The sequence below is a fragment of the Microtus oregoni genome, unplaced genomic scaffold (assembly GCF_018167655.1).
Source record: "Microtus oregoni isolate MIOR12 unplaced genomic scaffold, Mior012 000033F_ref0000390, whole genome shotgun sequence".
In the NCBI taxonomy this organism is placed as follows: domain Eukaryota; kingdom Metazoa; phylum Chordata; class Mammalia; order Rodentia; family Cricetidae; genus Microtus; species Microtus oregoni.
Window position 1 is genome coordinate 25,281,379 of NW_024543092.1, and position 24,832 is coordinate 25,306,210.

The window sequence follows — 24,832 nt, forward strand, 5'->3', positions numbered from 1 at the left end:
CGCCTGAGGCCAGTTCACTCTTCTGTTCATTTGACCATGCTGGTTGTCATGGTTCCCGTGACACGGCTTGGTTCTTTAATTTAGTAGTTTTCTTTGGCTATGACAGTAGAGTGAATGCTCTTGGAGAGGCCAGGCTCAGATCTTATTTCAAAATATTTAAAGTTTATTGGACAGTGTCAAGTGTTGTCGGTGTTATGAGGCACTTCAACAAAGATTTTTAAAAGACTTGATAATTTATTTTTATTGTATGTGTATGAATATTTGTGTGTGTGTGTGTGTGTGTGTGTGTGTGTTGCCTGGTACATGTGGAGTACAGAGGAGAGCATCAGATTTCTGAAATCCTGAGATAATGCATGGTTGGAAACTCCCATATGGGTTCTGTCGGATATTGGGGTTCATTCAACCTTAAGAGCGGAAAAGCAAAGCAGCTAGCTAGCCACTGATTCTTACCTTGACCTCAGTCCGAAAATGGTGATCCTGCCTCCAGGAATCCTCAAAATGAGACTGAGCCTGAGAGTTGTCTCCTCCCATTTATAATCCTTTCTAGTTCTGGGATTATGGCAAACTAGTGTAGCTACTGGGATTAAAGGTGTTTCATTTCTCTCTGGTTTGTGAGGCTGAACAGTGTGGCTGTTTTATTCTCTGATCTTCAGGCAAGCTTTATTTATTAAAATACCAATGAAATGCTACTACATTTAGTTGTAGGTGATATCTGACAGGGAAAACTTCACTTCTCATTCTCTCTTTCAAAGAACAATTACTGTGGTTAGTAACTTTGACATTGACATATTTGCTGTAATAAGTTGTGTTTTCTCTATTGACTCTAAGCTTGGTGCAGCCCATCACCAACAAATGAGTGTTTGTGATATTTTTAAAATGGAAAATCAGTTACTTGATTAAATCTGAATAATTACTTTTAGGGAGGTTCAAAGAGGAGAAAAACAAGAACTAAAAAGAATAAAGCAATGAAGTCCATCAAAATGAAAGAAGAAATAAAGAGTGACTCTTCTCCCCTGCCATCAGAGAAGTCTGACGAAGACGACGGTAAAGTAGGTGACAGCCGCTGTCAGTGTGGAAGGGAAGCTGAGCTTTAGAGGGAATTGTGGTGGTTTATAATATTATAGATCATCAATGTGTGATAGAGACATGTCTGAGACAGATCAAACCCTTGCCAATTAAATGAGCCTTCTCTTTTAATTTTATTATGAACATGAATAAGATTGGCTTTCTTTAGAAGAAGGTAAATATTGCACATATCATTAGTAAAGGGTTTCTAAGTTAAAATTTTCAGAACCCATATACAAGATAAGAACATTAGTCCAAACCAGTTTCGGTAACTGTTCTGCAGGATTATGTGGGCATATAGTTGAGAGGAGGAATTGGTTTAAGCACTTTTTAATGCCTTCTTTAGAAGATAACATTACAAAGGAGACTTTATTCTTTGTTGTTTCGAAAATTAGCAAGGAAATTTTATTAACAAACCTAGCAGTAGTAAAAGTGCACCATGTTCAAGGGCTGAGAGAGATCTTCGGATGAAATTGGCAGATGACTGTTCACTGAAAATAAGTACTTGTAGAAGAAAACAGGAGAAGTTGTTGTAAAAGAGCTAATCATTTTGTCTTTATGGTTGAGTTTTTGTTTTCTCTTTTTCCAGTTGAATGAATCTAAGCCTGAAAGTAAAGACCGGTCTAAAAAGTCTGTGGTGTCAGATGCTCCGGTTCATATCACTGCAAGTGGAGAGCCAGTTCCCATAGCTGAGGAGTCTGAAGAGCTGGACCAGAAGACGTTCAGCATCGTAAGCTCCCGAGTGTCTAATTGCTACTGTTCAGCCTTCAAGAAAAACTGCAACAGAGGGGTTTAAAAAAAAAAAAAAACTCAGCTTTTATATTGAGGATTTTATACTTTAGTTTCTGATCCAGTGCTTACAGTGCTTGAGTGCCAGTGTGCAACGGTTGCTGTTACTAATTCAACCTTGGTGAAAATCAGTTAAAAACGATTGTTGTTACTAATTCAACCTTGGTGAAAATCAGTTAAAAAAATTACCATAGGGCTGGAGAGATGGCTCAGCGGTTAAGAGCACTGGCTGTTCTTCCAGAGGTCCTGAGTTCAATTCCCAGCAACCACATGGTGGCTCACAACCATCTGTAATGAGATCTGGTGCCCTCTTCTGGCCTGCAGATACACATGCAGACAGAACACTGTATACATATTAAATGAATAAATAAATCTTTAAAAAAATTACTATAGATAAGTAAAAACTTAAAAGTCCACTTATAAAGGAAATCAAGATGAAGGAACAGAGAAGCCACCATATTGATATAGGAAGGTGTGAAATTTACAAAGTTTAATCTAAGAGTAGAAAATGTGTTGTTCCAGGTTGCAAAGAAGTAACTATTATAAATACACACATAGTTTTACTTGTACGAATGCATACCTTGTTAAATCTTGTCAGAGATTTCTAGAACCTGGATGTTTTCTTAGTTGGAGCCATTAGTTTGTTAGACTTGAATTTAGTTGTAAGTCAGTTTTGTCAGTGTTGATCAACTGCAGTGCTTGAGAGGGGCTCCGCTTCAGAAACGGGGTTCACGGGGTCGTGGTTAATATCCGTGTCACCCCAGTGTCCAGCTCCTGCTTTTGTCCCTATTCTCGTGTATTTAGACTCAAAAGTATGAAAAATAAGAACTTACTCGTTATCTGATTCTGAGATGTGTTCTAATATAGGTTCCATCTTTTTTTCCCCACATTCTTTTAAACATAATGGTTTGTACTAGTTTCTGTGGGCTTCTATGTTCTTAAGCATATGTGATATGACTGGACTGTGTCTCTTCTTTGGGCTTATGAACTCTGGGATTCCTTTTCTTCTTTTTCAGGATAACCTTTTTGTTTATGACCTAGATCTGACTTCCTTGTCCATTCTCTTATTGATTGTTTTTAGCTGTTCTGCCTTGGAGGAGAGTGGCAGAAGTAGAAATCATGTGTGTGAAAACATTAAATTCCTCACTTAAATATAGGTGTATTAAAGAGGTCCATGATGGCCCCGGAATAGAGTGTTACAGAGGTTTGTGGGGATAAACTCATAGTAAGGGTGGAGCTCCACAGTCCTGCAGGTGCTGGAAGCTGGTACTGAGTTCTTGCACTTGTACTGCCATTGGCTGAAGGAGTTCCCCCCGCCCGTGAACTTCTGCCTTATTCCAGTGGTTCTCTGAGGAAGGGGAGACCACGCCTGACTTTTCTCATGTCCTCTCATCTTCTGAGTTTCCTGTCATTGCTAAAGTGGAAAGCTTCCTACTATGCCCAATGCCTGGATTTCTTCTTTGTTCTTTTGTACATCCTAGAGAAAAAGGATTCAGTGACTTTAAGTATATATTCTTGAGCCAAACTTTCTGAGCTTAACTCTACTTCATCACTAAGTCACAGCTGCCCACATCTTGGAATCCACACAGTACCCACAGTATTTACAAATGATGGGAAAGGTGAAGTCACACCATGTCACTTAAAAGTTCTTTCCATCTCTTTGAGGATTAAAATTCCTCTCAGACTTGTTAAAGGCTTGGTGTCTGGTTAATTCTCATCATATCCCACTTCTCTCACAAGTTCAGACATGCTAGCTTTTGTCTAAACCTGTTAAACGCTCTAAGTGTCTTCACAAGCATCACTTTTTTCTAAATTCTAATTGGGTGGAAGGTTCTGTGTTTTTTTCCCCTTGCTCTTAGTTGACATCACTGTTTCTTATCACCTCTTACTATAGAGTCTTGATTCCATAAAGTCATATCTATTTACTTCTCTATTTTTTAGATTTGTTATAACCCTAAGAAAACAATATATATGCTGCATACATGTTCTATCTTTTTTAATTTAAATTTTTATTTGTTGTATATAAGTATAATGTTGGTACTGATACCTGCAGCAGGGTATATAGAAGTCAGATGATAGCTTTTGAGACTTGGTTCTTCTGCTGTGCATTCTGGGAATAAAATTTAGGTTGCCAGTCTTGATCAAGTGCCCAGTGACTCATCTCTCAACCCTGTTGAAATACGGAGCGGCAGGCTGTGTCCCGCCACCCGGCTAACTTTACCCGAAATAATTACATGGAAACTGTATTCTTTTAAACACTGCCTGACCCATTAGTTTCAGTTTCTTATTGGCTAGCTTTTACATATTGATCTAACCCATTTCTATTAATCTGTGTAGCCCACGAGCTGGCTTACCAGAAATGATCTTAACCTGCGTCTGTCTGGAGAGGAAGAACCATGGCGACTCCCTGACTCAGCTTCTTTCTCCCAGCATTCCGTTCTGTTTACTCCGTCTACCTAAGGGTTGGCCTATCAAATGGGTCTAGGCAGTTTCTTTATTAATAAGAAATCACTCCCACATCACAACCCCACTTGTGTTTTGAAGCCTGGTCTCACCTGTTGCCCAGGTTGACTCTGAGCTCACGCTCCAGCTGTAGCCTGTGAAGTGCTGGGCTTACGGTTCTGAATCACCACACCTGCCTGACATAAAAATGTTCAGTAAACTGTGAGACCAGTAGTGGGCAGGGAGCAGTGGTGAATAAAAATAAAGTAGGAAAGAATTGGGGGTTCCCTCCCAGAGTCACAGACCCCCTTCTGGCCAGTGTGGTGGTCTTTTCAGATGCTTTGCTTTGTTTGTTTTTTTTTTTTTTTTTTTGAGAAAGTATGTCACACATGACAGCTCAGGCTGGCTGCAAATATAGCCAAGGACGATTTAGAACTTGTGATCCTCCTGCCTCTGCCTCCTAAGTTCTTAGAGTGTAGGCAGAGACCACCATACCCAGGTTTAGACTCTGCTGCTGCTCTAGCCCAATCCCTCATGCTTTCCAGTCCTACATTCTCCTGAGCTGCAGACCTTTCTTTATGAGTGAAGACTGTGTGCCTTACGTCTACCAGGCTGGCCTTGAACGTTTGTGAGCTCAGGATGCCTTCAGCGCCTGACTCTCCTACTCCCTGTTCTTGTGTGCAGGGCTGTAATTACGGCTTCATAGCATTCAGTTGAAAAACACGGTAATCCACAGATTTGATTTTAAATTATTCCTGATGAAGAATGGAGAACTGTCTACCAACTTCTGCCAATGGTAGTAAAACAGCGAAGTACTCAAGAACAGATCAACAGTAAATAGATCATTCATTCATAGTGGCCTTTCAGTTTTTAACCAGATAGCCCTGGATTAATTAAATTTATTGTCTGACAGTGACTTGTGTATATATTTGTAGAACTAAACCAATTTCCTTATCATCAACTTAAATTTGTTCTTAACAGTCATTTTCATAAATTTATCTAAGGCTCTTGGCTTTTATAGTGTTACTTGAGTAAAGTTGGATCAGAAAATTTGGATGTCATTTTATTATCGTGTAAGGTATTTATTAAGAAAAGTGGTTTCTGTTGACTGTCCGTATTTTCCAGCCTCCTAGAAATGTAGCAGAAGCCGTTTGTAGCCACAATATTCTGTCCTAAAGATTTTAAAGAATAGGTGATTTATACCAGTTGCTTAATTCATTTTAATACTTTTTTTTTGCTTGCTGTTTATTTTTGCTAGTTTATTTTTGTTTTTGCTAGTTTGCTAATGAGCTTATCATGTGGAGCTCCTTTTTATCACTTCCTGTCTACCACAATGTGTGCGTTCTGGTCACTAATCTGAAGACTACTTACCATGTGGAGCTCCTTTTTAACACTTCCCATCTACCACAGTATGTGCGTCCTGGTCACTAATCTGAAGACTACTTATCATGTGGAGCTCCTTTTTAATACTTCTGGTCTACCATAGTGTGTGCGTCTTGGCGTGGTCACTAATCTGAAGACTACTTAGAGTTGTACTCTAGTATTCAAAGTAGCCAAAGTTCTTAACAATCAAAAGCTTTGACTTCCACAAAAGCTAATGTCAGGTGATGATGGAAAGCACTCTTTGCCTGAAGTAAAGCCAAAGAGGGAAATACTGATGTGTAGAATGTTGGAGGTGATGAGGCAATGCTGTGTTCATTCATATGAATATCATGAATAGAGTTTACCTGAATTGGGCTTTTAATACATGTATTTCTGTTATTTTCAAGTGTAAAGAAAGAATGAGGCCAGTAAAAGCTGCTTTGAAACAGCTTGACAGGCCTGAGAAAGGCCTTTCAGAAAGAGAGCAACTGGAACACACTAGACAGTGTTTAATCAAGATCGGAGACCACATCACGGAATGTCTGAAGGAGTACTCCAGTCCTGAGCAGATCAAGCAGTGGAGAAAGTAAGTGCATCACCCTGAGGAGGGGCTGGAGTCATGAGTTTAAGTGTAACTGTGCTTTTGGTTTATTTTCCTACTTCCAACATGAGGTGAGAAGCGGTGCTTGCAGGAGGAAACGGAATGCTTTGTTTCCGTCTCTTGAGTATGTAGTTGTCAATGAAAGCCAGAAGAGAGCTTTCCATCTCCTTGATCTGGAATTGTAGGTGACTGGGAGCCCTCTGACATGGGTGCTGGGAAGGGAACCCAGTCCTTCTAGAAGAGTTACTATGTGTTCTTAACTCTGAGCCATCTTTGTAGCACCTGGTCTCAGTTTTTTCTTTTATGGTTTTTTTTTGTTTTGTTAATTTTGTTTCATAAGCTTCAGGTGGCATCTCTGACCTTAGAAAATAGTGAAAAGTAATGATTACTAGGTCTGGATGTGTTGAGTCAGTCTCCTAGACACGTTAGGAGAGAAAACGGGCGCAGCTGAGCGGCACTGGGCTGTTAACCTACTAACTTCCTCATCTGTGTTCACCTCAACTGCACTTCCCGTTCTTGTCCCTGTGTCTTCCTATGTTCATGGAGGACCAATTTGTAAAAGGAAGCTGGGAGGTTAAATCAAGCATTTATAGTCAAATAAAAAATAAGCAGTCACCTTTAGAGAAATGATTCACCTATGGGAATGATCACAGAGTTTGCCATAAAACTGTTCAGTCCACATTGGCTAACTGGTTTTGTAACCATATGCAGTAACAGCTCATTTTTGAACTGTTGTATACTTTGATTATATTACAGGCAATGAAAAACATCCCTGAAGTTCTGTATTCATAATGTCACAGTTTCTTTACTTGTGGATGAAATAGATAAAATGTATCTATTTTCTATAGGGATAGGGCTCATGACAACCATCTCTTCATGATGCCTGGTACTGCAGGGTGTACTGAATGCTGGATAATATGCCACTATTTTCCATATATACATACCTGTAGCAATGTTTACTTTATAAATTGGCCTCAGTACATGATGGATTTCCCTCCTCTTCTTTATTTCCACCCCGTTCTGTTTATTTTTCCCCCCTAGTGACAGTTTCTCTCTGTAGCCAAAGCTGAATTTGAATTTACTGTGTTACCTAGTCTGATTTCAAACTTCACTCTTCCTCCTTTTCCCTAGCGTGTTTTGGATCCTATGTGCACCACCACACCTGGCTCTTTTTCCTGTATAGAGCCCCTACCACACACTGGCTGTAACTTACTGTTTGAGGTATTGACTACAAAACTAGCATTTGTTTTCCTTTACACCTCCACAGAAACACATACATCTCACTGCAGCTCATCAATTTAATCCTGTGATTTTTTATTTATTAAATTGGAAACTTTGTCTTCTACTTAAAGTGTCTCTTTGATATTTCCAAATTATCAACATCATTACTCCTGCTTTGGGCGCCAGTAAAACATGAGCACAGGCAATCTGATGTCCAGACATCATGTATCTACAGCATGGATATGTTAGAGAAGTACTGACGGACAGTCCAGGTGGACTGACAGAGTCTTTGGGATAGGTTGTAGAGTAAGATTTCATCGTGCAATTGATGTGACTTGCGATTTAAAAATGTAGAAGTTGTCTATATCTAGAATTTTCAGTTAAGTATCTTCAGACTCTTGCTAACTAGAACTGCAGAAAAAAATACTGTAGGTTCTGGGAGACACTGCTGTACTGTATATATATATATATATATATATATATATATATATACACACACACACACACATATATATGTATATATATATACACATACTTTATTTTAGCACAAATAGATTGTTCCCTCAAGTTCTGGGAGACACTGCTGTTATATATATATACTTTTATTTTAGCATAAATAGATTTGTTCCCTCAAGTTTTTTTCCCCCTAATTTATGGTAGTCCCAAAAGCAATGATGATCAATCATGAATATTAGATTTTAGCAAGAATATTCTCACCAAACTCTCCATCTATCTGTGGTCATGATCTGAAGTTTATTTTGTTCTCAGTGGTTTCCAGATGTGTTTTAGGTTGTCGCCCTTGATAAAAAATTAGAAAAACAAAGACAATCAGAAAATTATTCTTAAAACTAATTTGCTATTTTAAAGAATTCCATTAATTCTTTTCAACTTTTTTAATGTACAGATTTGAAAGTCTGCCAATACTTTGTAAATCATGCCTTTTGGCAAGTATGGATTACCATTTGGCAAGATTACCAAGGGCTACTTTTAATTATACACTAGTTGTCAGGTTTTAAAACCTTATAATTAGTATTTAGATTTTCAGGTTTGCAGAGAGGCAAACCTTTACTTTCCTGCTTTCGAGACAGTGAGGAACATCTTGATGAAATGTCTTAGTGACAAGTACATGCAGATATTGTTCAGATTTTGTTACTAGGAGAAGAGAAGTCGTGTGTTGGGAGAGGAGTCACCAGGAGCAGGAAAAGGAGATTTTAAGCGTGTTAGGTTATTTTCCCTCGAAAGATTATGTTCTGACCTTGCTTTTTCTTCACCCATTTAGGCAAACATCCTTTAGTTTTCCCTCTGTTTAGTTCTTCTTCTTTTCTTTTTTTTAATTGAAAAAGTTTTTTTTTTTCATACAATATGTTCTGGTCAATTTTTCTTCCCTGAACTTCTTCCAGATTTTTCTACCCATTTAGCTCCATGCTCCCCCTTTCTCCTCCTCTTTAAAAAATAGACAGAAACAATCAAAAATATTAACAAATGGAAACTAAAATATACTAGCAATATATATATATATTTACTTATAGCAATGTATAGCCCAATAGACCGAAAAGTGCTCAAACAAAGCACTATGAGATAAAAAGGCTATGAAAATATCGTTTAGTTCATTTTCTGTTGGCCAGTTATACCCAGTGAGAATCCATGGGAGAAAACTAATCTTTCCTTGGCAAGCGGGTATGGATTGCACATTGGTTAAGGGTGACTGTCATGTCTAGTTCCCCCATCTGCCTTGAACGTGTGCAGGACCTGTGTGTGCTGCTCTAGTCTCTGAGTTTATATGAGTATCAGTCCTGTTAATCGAGTTGTCCATTTCTCTGACTCTTACAATCTTCCCACCTCCTCTTCTGCATCAATCCCTTAGCCCTGAGGGGAGGGGATGAAGACATCCCATTTAGGACAGAGTCCTGCTAGGTCTCTCATTCTTGGAACATTGTCTAGTTGTGTGTCTCTGTATTAACTTCCATCTACTGCAAGAGAAAGCTTCTTCGTTGGCTGAGTGAGGCTGATGTATGGGTACATCAGAGTGTTGCTAGGAGTCATTTTACTGCTGTGTACCGCTAGCAGAACAGTAGAACTCGTTTTCACCGGAGCCTGTGGGCTTCCCAGTCTCGGGTTCTGCCACCCAGGCAGTGTCAGGCATGGGTTCCATTTCATGTAGCAGGCCTTAAAATCAGTCACAGGGCAGTTGGTTACTACTATATTATTTGTGCCACTGTTGCCTCAGCATATCTGAGGCAGGCCACTGTTTCAAGGTTTGTAGCTGGGTTGATGATTTCCTTCCTTCTCTTGTGGCATGCAGAGTACCTTCCAGAACCATGAACACTAGTCAATAGGGGTGAAGGGTCTAGGCACCAGCTGTACTTCTGCATATTTGATGACATATTTGTCTTCAACAAAAGGGTATTAATGCTTGTTTGTTGAGTGTGACCAATAGTTTTGGCAATAGCCTAATGTGTTTCGGGGATTCTATGACGTAACCCATTCCTGGTACTGATGGTTTTACTTGGTGGTATAAGATGTCTAGTTACAGCATCTCTCTTCCGTGGTATAATAATCCCATTTAGATTCCTTTCATACATGAATATATTTTAGAGATCTTCCACAGTAGCAGGTTTCCATATGACCCTTCAGGTGACCTTAATGTTGTTGTCCTTCCCTCACTTAATCCTCTCTCCCTTATTTAGTTCTCCCTGCACTGTGTGGTTATACACATTTCCTTAAAGGTAAAAGGGGAAATAACCCCCCTCCCCCTCCCCACACACACACGGCTAGTAACCTAGAAAATGAAAAGACCTTTGCTCTAATTTTAGTGCTTTTTTGGAGAAAAGTTTTTCTTTTTTAAAAGCAAAAGTTGAGCCTAACAAGATAGCTCAGTGGATAAAGGTGCCTTCTGCCAGCCCTGATGACAGAATTCAATCCCCAGGAGGTATCCACATGGTAGGAGGAGAGAGCTACCACATATGCTCTGTACATACATGCCTGCGCACATAGAACATGGACAAAATAATAAAATACAGAAGAAAAGAAAGAATAGCTCATATTAAGACTTAATGTTGGGCAGGAGGTCCTGGGTTTCATAGCTAACACTGTTGAAACAGAAATTATTTGAGAAAAATAAAGCAGATGATAAAAGACCTGGCCTGTGGACACCTCAAGAATAGTTACTGAATTTCCAGAACGGAAGAAGGTGAGGACTGCACTCAGGAAATTGATAGTAAAGACCTGCGCCTTTTTGTAGGGCTAGACATGTTTCCACAGCAGTCATAGTTCCTTGCCTTCTTTATTACTCCATGGTTCTCTATTTTTGTACCATGTGTCTTAAAAACAACTAAAATGAAATACTAGGTTTTTGTTTGTTTGTTTTTGTGTTTTTCAAGACAGGGTTTATCTATGTAGCCCTGGCTGTCCTGGAACTCACTCTGTAGACCAGGTTGGCCTCACAGAGAACCGCCTGTCTCTGCCTCCCGAGTGCTGGGATTAAAGGCATGTGCCACCACCACCTGACTGGAATGCTAGCTTTTATTTAAAGGCCACTATATCCATTGAGGACCAAAAGGATAGAATATTTGCATTTTGTTTGTTTCCCATTTTCATATTTCTCACACACTTGCTGTTTATACAACAATACCTTTTAAGAACTCTGAAGTTAGGGCTGGGGGCATGTCTTCATGCATAAAGTGTTTGTATTCCAAGCTTGGGGGCCTGAGTTTGGATCCCCAAGACCCCAGAAAAGCCAGGTAGATGTGACAGCTCTCTGGAAATCCAGAGTTCACAGTCATGTATTGTGGAGGTCAGCCAGGTGAGGTGTGCCCTCATTTCAGTCTGTAAGGTATGATGTGATTGAAGAAGACAGTCTTGCGTCTATATGTACCACTGTACACAGGTACCCACATACATGTAGACATGGGCACACACTAGAATGTCTACAAACAGAAATGGGGGGTCTTTGTGGGGTTGAAGTAGGTATGATGGAGGAAGCCCTGTGTTTACCTTCCTTGCACAAGGGTTTATGAGTACTGATGGTTGTCCCTTTGCCACAATGAGATGTTTTTCTAAAACAAAATGTATTTTATAGAGGAATTTAATGATTAACCAAAAGGCAATTTGCTAATAAAACCCTACCTCTTGTTGTAACTGCAGAATGTGTATGTTAAAGCTAGTCTGTTATTGAAAAGCTAGGTGAATCTTCTGTTTCTGTAGCTTTTAGGTATCATTCAATTTGTTATTTCAACCAAGTTTGCTTTCAAATTACATTTTAAGGTAAATATGACTACTGTGTTTTTTTGTCTTATGACAACTAAGCTAACAGGTTGAATTTGGCAGAGCGTTTGATAATTGGAGCTGTGTTATATACAGTATGACTCGGCGTACACATGCACGCACCTGTTACACTAACGGCTGCCTTCGGGTGGAACAGGCCTAGACACTAGACACTTCATACTCCAGATTCCTCTGCCTTCTGTTACTCTTGCAGCCATTATATTACCATTAAAAATGAAAATTATTGTAATGTGTTATTTAGGATTAAGCTGTTACCTGCTACTGTTCTTATTCAGCTATGAATGCTGCTGATATTACACACATAATCTATATTACAAAATGAACCTTTGATACTTGCTTAGTTTTATATGTATTTATTACATTTTAGATTAGGATCAAACACTAGATTTCATTCCAAAGAAAAATGAAGGGATTTGAATGAGAAATAAAATATTCGTGTGATTGGAAACTCCTGTGTGCATGGAATTTTGAAAAGTAGACACGAAGATTAATTTCATTATTTTATTACTTAAAATTATTTTTTCTGTGTGTTTGCATATGCATGTGTGCCTGAGCATACCATAGCACATGTATGAAGATCAGAGAACTTCTGGAGAGACTTGGTTCTCTCTGCCATGGAGTTCCTGGGTTTGAACCCAGGTTGTCAGACCTGGTAGCTGGTACCTTTACCCGCTGAGTTATCTTATTGGTCTCTGATAATTGATTTCTTTAGTGTACACTTCGTTTTATAGAGGGAGGGCTATGGCTATCCTTAGTGTATAAAGAGAGTTATAGGAGGTTCTATGTTAAAACTAAATATTTTTTTACCAGATTAATTTGCCAATTTTTTTTCCTTCTAGAAACCTGTGGATTTTTGTATCTAAGTTTACTGAGTTTGATGCAAGAAAATTGCATAAACTGTATAAACATGCTATTAAAAAACGACAAGAATCTCAGGTAAGTGGTATATAATACTTTATTCCTTAAATTATGTTATTGAGGCCATATACCTTCTTTATTATCCAATAACAAATGGAGAAATCATTTAACAAATGTAGAAGTAATGAATAAATTAAATAAATAGCGCTTGAGCACTGTACCTGGCATAAACAAGATCCACAGCATTAGCTTAGATCAATAGGCAAGGAAACAGGATATTAAATTGGTCTTGTGAGATAGTGATTATGAAAGGAGCATACTATCTTTACAGAAGAGAAGCTGTGTGACATCTTAAATCATCTCAACCAGTGTGAAAACCTCAGCTTCTGTACAGAGAAGCAAGCATACCCTATCTGTGACGTCACCGACAGTGTGTAATGTGATTTAACTAGAAATTTTCAGACACACTGCATTGGAGGGTTGTTCAATAAAAGTATTGAACAATACTCATAAAAATTGTCAAGGTATAGAAGAAAAGATGGCTACAGAGAGGTGATGGCTTCTGGAGCAGAGGGTGCAGGAGAAATGAGAATCTGACGGGAACACAGTTGAGCTGGCAGTGTTGTGTCATGGTTGGCTCTTTCTGCTGTGTCACGTGGAGCAGCCTCAGCAGATGGGCTGTGCCCGTCGTCTTCAGCGTCTCTCTGAAATTATTTCAAAGTCAATTTTTAAAAACGTGAAGGGAATTGTTTTGTTTAAAGAAAATTATAGCCGGGCGGTGGTGGCGCACGCCTTTAATCCCAGCACTCGGGAGGCAGAGGCAGGCGGATCTTTGGGAGTTCGAGGCCAGCCTGGTCTACAAGAGCTAGTTCCAGGACAGGCTCCAAAGCTACAGAGAAACCCTGTCTCGAAAAACCAAAAAAAAAGAAAAAAAAAAAAAGAAAAGAAAAAGAAAATTGTAAATTTTATATTTATATATTCTATGTACGTATAGAATGTGAAAACCTTACAACATCAGAATTTTCTTAAGGATATCCAACCTAAACCCACTGTTATACACACTATCCTGTGAGAGTATTTAGGCTATTTGAAAGTGCCTGATATGTGTGTGTTCTATTTTAGCAAAACAGTGACCAGAACAGCAACGTTACTCCTCATGTGGTTAGAAATCCAGGTAAACGTTGAAGACTTTTCTTTTTCTTCTCCCTCCCTCTCCCTCTCCTTCTCCGTGTGTGTGTGTGTGTGTGTGTGTGTGTGTGTGTGTGTGCGCGTGTGTGCGCGCGCGTGTGTGCCTGTATGCTTGGTTTTATTTTATTTTAGTTTGTGTGAACTTACTTGTTGTGTCTGTGGTCTGTCTGAGTGTAAGCAGTGGGAGCACAGGCTACAGAGGGTTTGCATAGCCTTTCCTGCCAGTACCTTAGAGGGAGGCACTATGAGCCTGGACCCACAATTTTCAGCCTGCAGCCCAGCAAGCATTTGTAGTCCTCTTCTCTTTGCTTCCTGAGAACTTGGTCAGGCTTGTTATGTGGGTGCTAGGATCTGAACTAAGGGCCTCATAATCTTGCAGATCTTGCAGACATTTTTAGTTTGTAAGGTGTAGCTCCCCAGGGACCCCCTTTTGTTTATTAAGTCAAATTATTCTTTAAAGCTGTTATTATTGTTCAAAGTGCGTTTATATTGAGTAAATGCTGTAATTGTAATCCATTATATTATTTAAATTATTTTAAATACTGTTTCAGTTGTTCCTTCTAAAAACAAGCCTTTAAGCCAGTTTCTAGTAATTGTGGGCTATTGTTAAGAAAAGGAATGCTTATCCTGTGACTACAAAATAGAGTCTGAGACACATGTGCCTCGGTAGTTCTCAGTTGTGATTACATCACGTTCCCCCTCTTTCCTCCTTCGAATCTGCCCCCATGCTCTCCCGCTCTTAAGATGATAACCTTTTTTTCCTTGGCGTGTGTGTGCGTGAGCTCATGTTCTGTATTAATAGAACCTGCTGCTGTGTTTTTTCCTTGGTGTGTGTGTGTGTGTGTGCGTGAGCTCATGTTCTGTATTAATAGAACCTGCTGCTGTGTTTTTTCCTTGGTGTGTGTGTGTGTGCATGAGTTCGTGTTCTGTATTAATAGAACCTGCTGGTGTGTTTTTTCCTTGGTGTGTGTGTGCATGAGCTCATGTTCTGTATTAATAGAACTTGCTGCTGTGTTTTTTCCTTGGTGTGTGTGTGTGTGCGCATGAGTTCGTGTTCTGTATTAATAGAACCTGCTGGTGTGTTTTTTCCTTGGTGTGTGTGTGTGTGCGTGAGCTCATGTTCTGTATTAATAGAACCTGCTGCTGTGTTTTGGTTTTGTTTGTATATGGGTTTAGGACTGACCATTTTGCACTGGACAACTAATAAGGGGGCTCATCACTGGGGAGAAGCTAAAAAATCTCCTGAGCTTATTTGTCTAGGGGTGGGACCCCACAGAATTCTCTGTCCTTATTAATGTGTCCATTGATATTGCCGTTGTTCTGGGCCTATCTTCTGCAGTCATTTTTAGGAGAGACTTGTGTTAGCACAGACTTGATAGTATTCTGGCTTCTCTGTCTCCTTCTTCAATATTCCCTCAACCGCAGGTGCAGGAGCTCTGATACAGATGTGTCCACTGGGGCTGAGCTCCCCATAGTCCATCGATTCCTTCATATGTCCAGTTGGGGTTTTCTGTGAGGGTGGGAGCTACCCTTACTGCGAAACCCTTTAAAAGCTTTGGTTCTGTGTTTATAAACCATTTTAAAAATGCTTTAGCTACCTATATTTGAGAGTTGATTTTGTTTTGCCAGGAGTTAATATTTTAAGTATTTGTAAGACATTTTAAAATTTATTAATAAAGTTTCACTTATTTATTTAATAGATATGGAAAGGTTAAAAGAGAATACAAATCATGATGATAGCAGCAGGGACAGTTATTCTTCTGATAGACACTTATCTCAGTACCATGATCATCATAAAGACCGCCACCAGGGAGATTCTTATAAGAAGAGTGATTCCAGGAAAAGACCCTACTCCTCATTTAGCAATGGCAAAGACCATCGGGAATGGGATCACTACAAGCAAGACAGCAGGTAAACTGGAAAGCGACTTTGGAACTTTTTCTTCTACCCGTCATTCTCTTCTTAATTACATTTGGTACTTTTGGGATAGACCCATTTCATTTTCATGAGAGCACATCAAATACTACTTGCTTATAAATTTAAAAATTGATAGTACTTTTCATGTTAATATTTATAACCTTTTCTCTAAAATGGTTTTTGAAGTATTACATTGGTATCAGAATATGCAATGAGATCTAAAAGTTTTGTAATTTTAAGTAGTGTAGTTTGTTATGGTTGCATTTGCAGAGTGTTGGCAGAAGGACAGGCTTGGGGAGAATTTTGCATTGGATATTGAAATCCTCTGAGGCAAAATATAATTTAACTGCAAAATACACTTTATTCCTTTATTGTGTAAAAAGTCTTCTTAATAATTTGTGATCACTGCTAAAGTTTAAGTTCAGAAAACTGAAAGATAAACGTAAAGATGAGAAAAAAGTAAGAGGGGCCGAAGGTGCCACTCTGGAGCCCTTACTACTTAAGTACATTAACTGAAGAAGGGCTCTCCATTAGGGGCGTATGACAAGAAGAGAAGCCGTATCTGTAACTGCGTACGCCACTAATGTCACAAACTTCTGGAGGACATATTTGTCATAAGAATCTTTGGTCAGTAAGAGCATTTTATCTGAAAAGGCAGCTGTATGTTAGAGAGTTCTTATTGGGGTCAGTTTCTTGATATATGCATTACATAACTAATTGCGTAAGAAAATGTTTAAATGACATCATAGACTAAATGGAAAGTTTCAATATGAATTTCTTAGACTACATTCTTCTATTTTAAATTTTCCTCCTAGAGGTTTGTAAATGGCTTCAGTTTTGAGGGATTCTGCATAGCTGTGGTTATTTCAGTGCCTCAAATACTGAGGTACATTGATAGAAATGATTTGTGAGTAAAGTTAAAGCGCTGGCTCTGTGGTCTTGTGAACCAGCATTTTCTGGTGATTTCTAATGAGTGATTTGTTTCTAAGTAGGGTTTTCTAGTGATTGCTAAAGCTGCTTTAGAGGCAACTCTGTGGTGCAGACGAAAAGTTATTCTAAGCTACTTTTATAAGGTTTGATTAAACACTGAACTTCTATACAATTAAAATCTGTTTTAAGATATTTATAATTTTCTATACAGTTTTACTTGGGAACTTTAACTTACTAATTTGACTAAAAGGCTAAATTTCTCTTGCATTAGGTACTATAGTGACAGAGAGAAACACAGAAAACTGGATGACCACAGGAGTCGCGAGCACAGGTCAGGTGTGGAAGGAGGTGTGAAGGACAGGTGTCATTCGGACCATCGACTGCACTCGGACCACCGGTCAAGTTCTGAATACACACATCATAAATCTTCCAGGGATTATCGGTTTCTCTCCGATTGGCAAATGGACCACCGAGCTGCCAGCACCGGCCCTCGGTCACCTTTAGATCAGAGGTCTCCTTATGGCTCCAGGTCTCCGTTTGAACATTCAACTGAACATAAAAGTACACCTGAGCACACCTGGAGTAGCCGGAAAACATAACAGAAGCTGATAACTTGTCTATGTGGACTTTGGTTTTAGCCATAGATGATAAACCAACACAGTAATTGCCTTACATGACTTGAAAGATGCAACAGCTCTTCTATCAGTAGCAGTATTGTTACTTCTTCCCAGGACGCAAGGTCTATTATCCCAACAGAAGAGAAAATATTTTTATATTTAAGGATTATGCTGCACTGTACTGCAGATATGGCAGTACTTTTTTTTTTTTTTTAAAGAAATGGAAAATGTTTACTATAACAGGGACCTCAACACTGCCCTCCCGTGTAGGCTGAATAAACTGTTTTTATGTCAGTGGTTTCCAACTGACTCCATTTAAATTATGTTTGTATATGAACTTTACTCTGACCTGTGATCATGTTTCAGGAAGGAATGAAAGAGAGTTCTTTTCTTAATAAAGAAAAAACACTCAAGGACTTTGTTCACTTTCCAAAGCTACTTGTTTACATTGTTCACTGCGACCACCTTGCCGCTTCCATCACAAGCTTGAATATTTAAATCCTGTACTTATGTCTGTAATATAGCCGGGAATTTCCTGTTTGTGATTATTATTATGCCTTTTTACAGAAGATGGCTGTAAATTATTGTAAATGTATTAAATGAGCTCTCCTTCCTCGCCCTTCTCAGGCTTGTTTTCCCAGACTGTTCCTTTCCCTACCAACTCAGGCCTTCTTATTAAAAAAAAAAAAATCAGTGTAATAACACTTTTTAATGATTTGTCTTGATGGAATCATTGTTTAGAATGTAAAAACGGGGAAAGGGCCACTTCTTCCTTTCAGTCCTCTTTTTATATTGGATATTTTTATTAGATACGTGTTTACCCCTTCTTTTGGAAGTCAATATTATGTTTGTACTTTTACCAGAGAACTGTTGGGTAATACGCGAATCATAAACTTGATGCTCTGGGAACTTTTTCAGATGCATTTGGTTTAAAAGGGTAGGTGTATGAACACTTTCAGAATCCAAAATGGCCAAAAGTTACTGTAAATCTATGTGTTTTCCCTTCTCATGTATGGGCAATAATGTCAAATGTGCTATGCAGCCAGGTAACATTTTAGATGAATTTGATTAACTTTTTAATATAAACTGTTACAGTGCACACTGATTGTACATAAAAACCTTATATATGACAAATTAAATTTAAGAAAAAGGATATGTGGGCTCCTGTAGTTTTCTGCTCCACTCTTGTTCCCTCAAGCATTTTATCTTTGTTTCTTTTGTTTTGTGTTAAGTAACAGCTGCCAGGGCAAGAAAGGTATCTTGGTAAACCACTGAAAGTTGATTGTAGTACTACAACTATCTGTTTGGAAGACTCCGAATCTTTCTGTGAAGTCTGCTTTCTATAGCTGTTATTCTTCTACGGTGCCTTACTTATTCACAATTTTTTTTCTTATATTCAGTGGGAAATTTTAGTGTATGCTTTGTAATCATAGATTATTACTTCTGGACGTGTCTCCAATGATTAGCCGTTGGGGAAATCTAAAGTTGGTCTGTGGATTTATATTTTCATATTTTCCTTTTGTATAGCCAAGTCTAAAGTTTATACAAAACAACCTTTTTTAAAAGCAGTTATATCTTTGACATAAAGTTATCCTGAAGTCAAAGATAAGTTTTTATCTTTGATATGCGAGGTAGTGTGTTGGGGAACTTTGAAATGTCTAGTTATAATTAAAAACAAAAATTATGATAGAACTCAGTGCTGGCACACAGTTTTTAAAATTCTCACTTTCTCCACATTTAAGATAAATGATCATTTTATTCCTGAAGAACATTTCCCATAAATCCTGATATTAACAGCAATAGCTCAGGGTTAGCACTACATGCCCCTGTGGCTAGGTCATTTGCTTTAAAAGCCTGTTTGTTGTACAGATTTTGTAGAAAAATAATGCATTTTTGAAGTATGGGCTCTTAATTTCTTTATTTTTATTTTTTTTTTTTACCAGTTTGACACTTAATTGAGTAACTGAGTTAACTAGCTGAGTTGACTGCAAATCTAAAACTGTATGTAACATTTATTGAATCTGTTAATTATTTGTAAAAAGTCAGCAGTTACATAGTGAAGGAGCAAGCCATAAAGTGCTGAGATGCCATGGATGACGTCAGTCCGTAGCTATACCAGGGCATTGTAGAAATGCTTGTTTTTTTGTCTTTTACATGCTCACTGCTCTATTTTTATCCATTTGTTTAATTTTTTAAGTGGGAGATTATGCATAGCATTGTACCAATTAACTTTCCATTTTAATAATAAACAATAAAAGATTCTTATTAAAAGCAATGGCTTGTCTGCTTATAAAGAAAACCCTCTGTGTGTAGGGCATGAGTTAGTCTTCGGACTGGAGACTAGAGAGAGACCAGGCCAGCTGCAGTAAGTCTAGAGTACGTTTGTGATGTGTAAAATATAGCCTGTTAACCATGTGACAGTTTCAGTTACTATTTTTGCAACTCGAGTGAAAGGGTTGAGTGGACTTTGTGGTAAGATTATTCGAGACTATTTATCAGCTCTCTATGGTTTGGTTTCTGTTCTGTAACTTTCTGCACCTGCGAGCCACCGTGCGCACATCACAGGCCAGGCTTGACAAAACGGTTCCCACTGAAATGACATGGCTGTTGTTGGTTTTTTATTTTTTCAGTTTTATTCAATTATTTTTGAGATTATAATTACATCATTTCTCCTTTCCCTCCAATGTACCCCTCTTTCACGTTCATGGCCTCTTTTCCATTCATTGTTGTTATGTGAATTGTGTCTGCATAATGTTACTTGTATGCATACTTTCAGGGCTGCTGATTTGGTCCTGCACAGCCCAGCTGGTGTTCTTCCCTGGCACTGCTCAGCATTCCTTAGTTGCCTGTAATTCATTATGGGTGACTGAGGCCTCCACTTTGGCTATCTGTTGTCGGGCTTGTGTTTAGGCAGTTTTATCTGCTCTAAAATAACTTTTTGGCTAGAAAATTACCTTTGGGTCATGAGTAACTTGTAGCAGCTTTAAAGGGTTGGGGGTTGGGGCTTGGAAAAACTAATTTTGTTGAAACTTGTTTTTAAGGTTTACCAGCTTCATCTAAATATGAAAGTACCTGGGTTAAAATTTTTAGAAGTTCGCTGCTTAGCAGTTAATTTGGTTCATTACTTAGTAAACGAGTTTTAGATGTTTCTGAGTTGATATGTAAAACAACGCATATCTATACCAAACATTAAAATTCAATACAGCTATTTTTCCCCCTGTGGCATTGCATGTAAGGTTTGTGGAGCACAAGTGGACAGCACAGCAGCGGGAGTGTTGGAGATAACTTCCGAGTTAGAGGGCATCTGAAAGGGAGCGATTTCCAGATAACTTCCGAGTTAGAGGGCATCTGAAAGGGAGCGATTTCCATTGAAATTCTCTCGGGTACTTCACCCATAAAGGCCACTGCCCATCTTGTGCTGTGGCACAAAGGGACAGACAAACTGTCAAGTTAGATACTTTATGATCCACTCTACTTTAAAATGTGAGCCGTTTTACTTTTTGCCGACATAAAGTGAGGTAAAATAAAACTGGGAAGTGCAGGACTATAAGATATGCACGTTTTTAGCAGATACACAACTTTATGTGCTCATGGTCTGTATAAGGAAGTGAAGTGCACACAAACTGCCAAACTTTTAGTTTATACACACAGAACAAAACCAAGTAGCTGTTAGATTTTCCTGAATTTATTGCAGAAATGGTACTAACAAGTTGACCTTGAAATGTTTTCATGGCTGTTGAGCACTCCTTGTGAGGCAGCTTCCGAACGTGTTACTGTGTTGTTGAGGTCCCTGCTTTGCCCTGTTGGTTGTGTTTATTTCCTTATGCCAAGGGCACACTTCTTACTGCTGTTGGCATTGAGCACCCTAGTTTACAGATGTTAGTCCTGTGTCCTTTTTCAGAATGATTCTGATTCTTTGAATTTCATTGCTTCCGCATCTATTTTATAACCAGCTTACTAATTTCTGTTAGGAGCTTGTTGAGATTTTAGTGGAGATCTCATTGGAGAATAGACACAGAATATTGAGACCTCCATTATTTATCCTGTCTTCCATGGGTGTGCCACACAAATGTTTATATGTTGTTAGACATATAAAATTGTAATTTTTAGGATTTCATAAAATACTTGTTTTTGTGACTGTGACCTCTGACTTCGCTCCACATTAATTTCCCTTTCTTCCTTTTTGGGCCGGGGCAGTTAAGATGGGGCCGGGTCTTAATGTGTAGCCTTGGCTTGCTCGGAACTCACGTGTAGATCTGTCTCTTCCTGCCTCCTGAGTGCTGGGATTAAAGGCATGTGCCACTACTGTTCCAGATTATAGATTTCCATAGCCCTGCTTTAAAAAAAAAATCTTAACACCTTTTATTTTTTACTTATTAAATACTTTGCAGGCTTTCTTATGCTCCTAAGAGTAGATGTCTGCCTTATCCCTGGGTAGAATTAATTCCATGTTTAACTACTTTGTACAGTGTTAGCAATAGGGTTGGTTGTTTATACTCTCGTTATAATTTTTAAAAATGTGTTTTATTATTATTATTTGTACTAGGGGCCTCTTGAGTAACTGAGCTTGCAGAATGGATCTCTATTAGAATGATTCACAAGCCGTGGCACAGCCAATCCAGCAATGAATGGCTACGAACAGAAAGCCTGAGAATCCAGTGGTTGCTGGAGGCTGGATGTCTCAGCTGGTCTTCAGTATATTCCAGAAGCCTGAAGAATAAATAGGCTCTAATGCCAGGGAAGGAGTGGATTTACTGTGGAGGCTCTTGTCACCCCATGAAGGGGTGGCCCAGATTAGAGGTGGGTCTTCCCAGCTCAAAACCTGGATTAATGGTCTTCATACTTCATAGATCCGGTTTAGAAGTAGATATTCTTACTTCAAATTAAGTAAAAATCCCTCATAGGTGTGCCTTCTATTTGGGGGTTTTAGTTAATCCTGGATTTAGTCAATGATGGCTAAGAATAGCCGTCATGTTATTTTGGTTTTTCAATAGAGGGTTTCTCTGTGTAGCTCTGGCTATCCTGGAACTTGCTCTATAGACCAGGCTGCTCTCAAACTTAGAGATCCTCCTGCCTCTGCCTTCCCAGTGCTGGGATTAAAGGCGTGCACTACAACCCCCTGACAAAATCCCATATACTGATTTGTGAAGTATCTGCAGCTGTCAGATGACTTCGGAGTCATGGGATGCATGACCTTGCCACACTGTTTTCCTGTACCGTATGGATGATCTTACAACACTGGCTTTTTTTTTTTTTTCCCCTTCAGAGAAATGAGCTTTATGATGTCCTGGAATCTATCAGGGATGTTGAACCGTCTCAAACTGGTACCCAAATATACATTGTCTTTCCTGTGAACAGTTGCCTGCAGCACTGTGTGCATGCACATCCCTAGCTGCCTTATGAGCTCTTCCTGCCAGACTTTGAGTTCCAGCTCCTCTAAAGGGTTTTGTCACCCTTTGGAGTTCATTGCTTGGTGATCTCTGCTGTCGTTGGTAAAAAATAATTATGATTCTCTAGTTTTCTATCATTTTTCTTAGGACAAGAGGAGTATTCTAAGTTATCTGTGTTTTGAGAAGCAAAACATTAGTGAATTGTCCTTTTTTTGTTTTTGTTTTGTTTTTGGTCAGTTTTGTCCAGAAACTCTACATATAGTAAGATCATATAGTGCATTATAAATGTATGCGTGGTGAGCTCTGACTCACAATGCTCTCTCCTGCTGTAGAAATGATAGAGAATACTCCCACCTCTCTGAAAGTTTTCACTGTTCCCTGCTCTACTAATGCTCACATATAAGCTGTGATGCTGGAAACCACACACTGATCCGCCTTAAGGTACAATAGCTCACAGCTGTCTTTGACAGATTTGAAGTAGTTGAGATCATGCAGCAAACACTCATTGGTCCGCCTTTGTCCTACACAGCGTTATTGAGATTTCTGTGTCCCATGTGTCAAAGTTCATTGCTTCTATCTTTTTGTTTGTCTTTCATTTTATTTATTTATTTACTTATTTTTTCTAAAAAAATATTTCTTTATTATATATACATGCACCAGAAGAGGACACCAAATCTCATTATAGATGGTTGTGAGCAACCGTGTAGTTGTTGATGGAAATGAACCAGGACCTCCAGAAGAGCAGGCAGTGCTTTTAACCACTGAGCCATCTCTTCAGCCTGGCCTTTTGTTTTTAATTGTGGGAGGAGGTTTGCTGGCAGTGGAACACATTCTCACATAGCCCATGCTGGTGACTGACTCACTTTAATTCTGAGGAAAGCCTTGAACTCCCGATCCTCCTACTTGGACTAAATACAGGTGCTGCCATGCCCAAGTGGGTTTGTCCTCTGACTGCCCTGTGATGCTCCATTGTGGGTGCACTAGCAGCTCATCTTGAAGAAGCTGTTTCGTTTTTTAGCTACTAGGAAGAACATTTCCATGGGTTTTCCTTTAGCAGATTGTTTCATATATGTTTTTAGCCTGGTCAGGTGGGAAGAACACTAAATTTTTTGTTTTAATTTTGTTATTTATGAGTTCAAACACATATATAATGTATTCTCATTACTCCCCCCCCCACATTCTATTTATTTCTCATTTCTTTAAATCCCACCTCACTTTTACTAATCTCTTTCACAGATTCATGACTTTGGATTTTTTTTTTGTGTGTGTGTGTGTGTGTGTGTGATATCTTTAGTTTAACTTAAGCTGTCTATGTGACCATTGTATTGGAACTAGCTGTTGGAACTTTAAATAAGGAAAAAGATATACTGGGCATTTCTCATTTGTGTGTGTGTGTGTATGTGTTAAAAACACTCAACCCCCCTCTTCATACCTCCGGAAGCACATTACTGTAGTCACTGCGATGCAAGATCACACTAGAACTTGCTTTTACTCAGTGTAAATTTTACCTCATTCCCACTGGCCATCTGTTCACTGCCTCTTCTCCCCACAGCCACCACTCATTAACCCTTTAGATTCCACAAGTCAGATCCAGCGCTTGAATCCGCCTGTCTCAACACATGCCTCATTTCCATTAATGTCGTAAGTGATATTTCATTATTTTATGAGTGAATAGTGTCCCATCATTTTTATGTTCCACCCCATCAGCTGTCAATTTCGGAATTTCTATTTTGTGGTTTGTAAACAGAGGTTGCATGTTCATTTCCTGGCTGCCCAGACCCGAATAATTATAGTATAGTAATTACAGCATTGTTTGTCTGATGGTGCAGGCGTATTCCTAGCTAGGTCTTACATCTTAAATTAATGGCCTTTCTATCAATCAGTGTATCGCCACAAGGCTGTGGCTTACTGGTAAGGTTCTGGCATTTTTCTCCTTTGGCAGCTTACATGGCATCTGCCTGACTCTGCCTTCTTTCTCTCAGCATTCAGTTTAGTTTTCCCACCCCATCTTGGGCATCAAATGAAGCATGATTAATAAAAACTCTAGAGAGAAATTGGGATTCAACCTGAAGATTTGAAAAACAAAGCAGCTAGTCACTGGCTCTTACCTTGGCCTCAGTCTGAAATGATGATCCTGTCTCCAGGAATCTCAGAATGAGACTTTGTGT

At 38.9% G+C, this 24,832-nt stretch overlaps 1 protein-coding gene across 4 annotated transcripts in view; it reads left to right on the forward strand.

The window, feature by feature from the left end:
• Nucleotides 1-18,427, forward strand: part of Chd1 (chromodomain helicase DNA binding protein 1) — a 70,662-nt gene extending 52,235 nt beyond the window's left edge. For all 4 annotated transcript variants that reach the window (XM_041680025.1, XM_041680028.1, XM_041680026.1 and 1 more), the window contains exons 30-36: nt 921-1,049; nt 1,655-1,795; nt 6,066-6,244; nt 12,604-12,700; nt 13,745-13,796; nt 15,511-15,721; nt 16,929-18,427. In XM_041680025.1, coding sequence (XP_041535959.1) covers nt 921-1,049; nt 1,655-1,795; nt 6,066-6,244; nt 12,604-12,700; nt 13,745-13,796; nt 15,511-15,721; nt 16,929-17,256 — 1,137 coding nt within the window. In that variant the 3' untranslated portion in view covers nt 17,257-18,427. The remainder of the gene's footprint in view (nt 1-920; nt 1,050-1,654; nt 1,796-6,065; nt 6,245-12,603; nt 12,701-13,744; nt 13,797-15,510; nt 15,722-16,928) is intronic.
• Nucleotides 18,428-24,832: the final 6,405 nt, after the last annotated feature.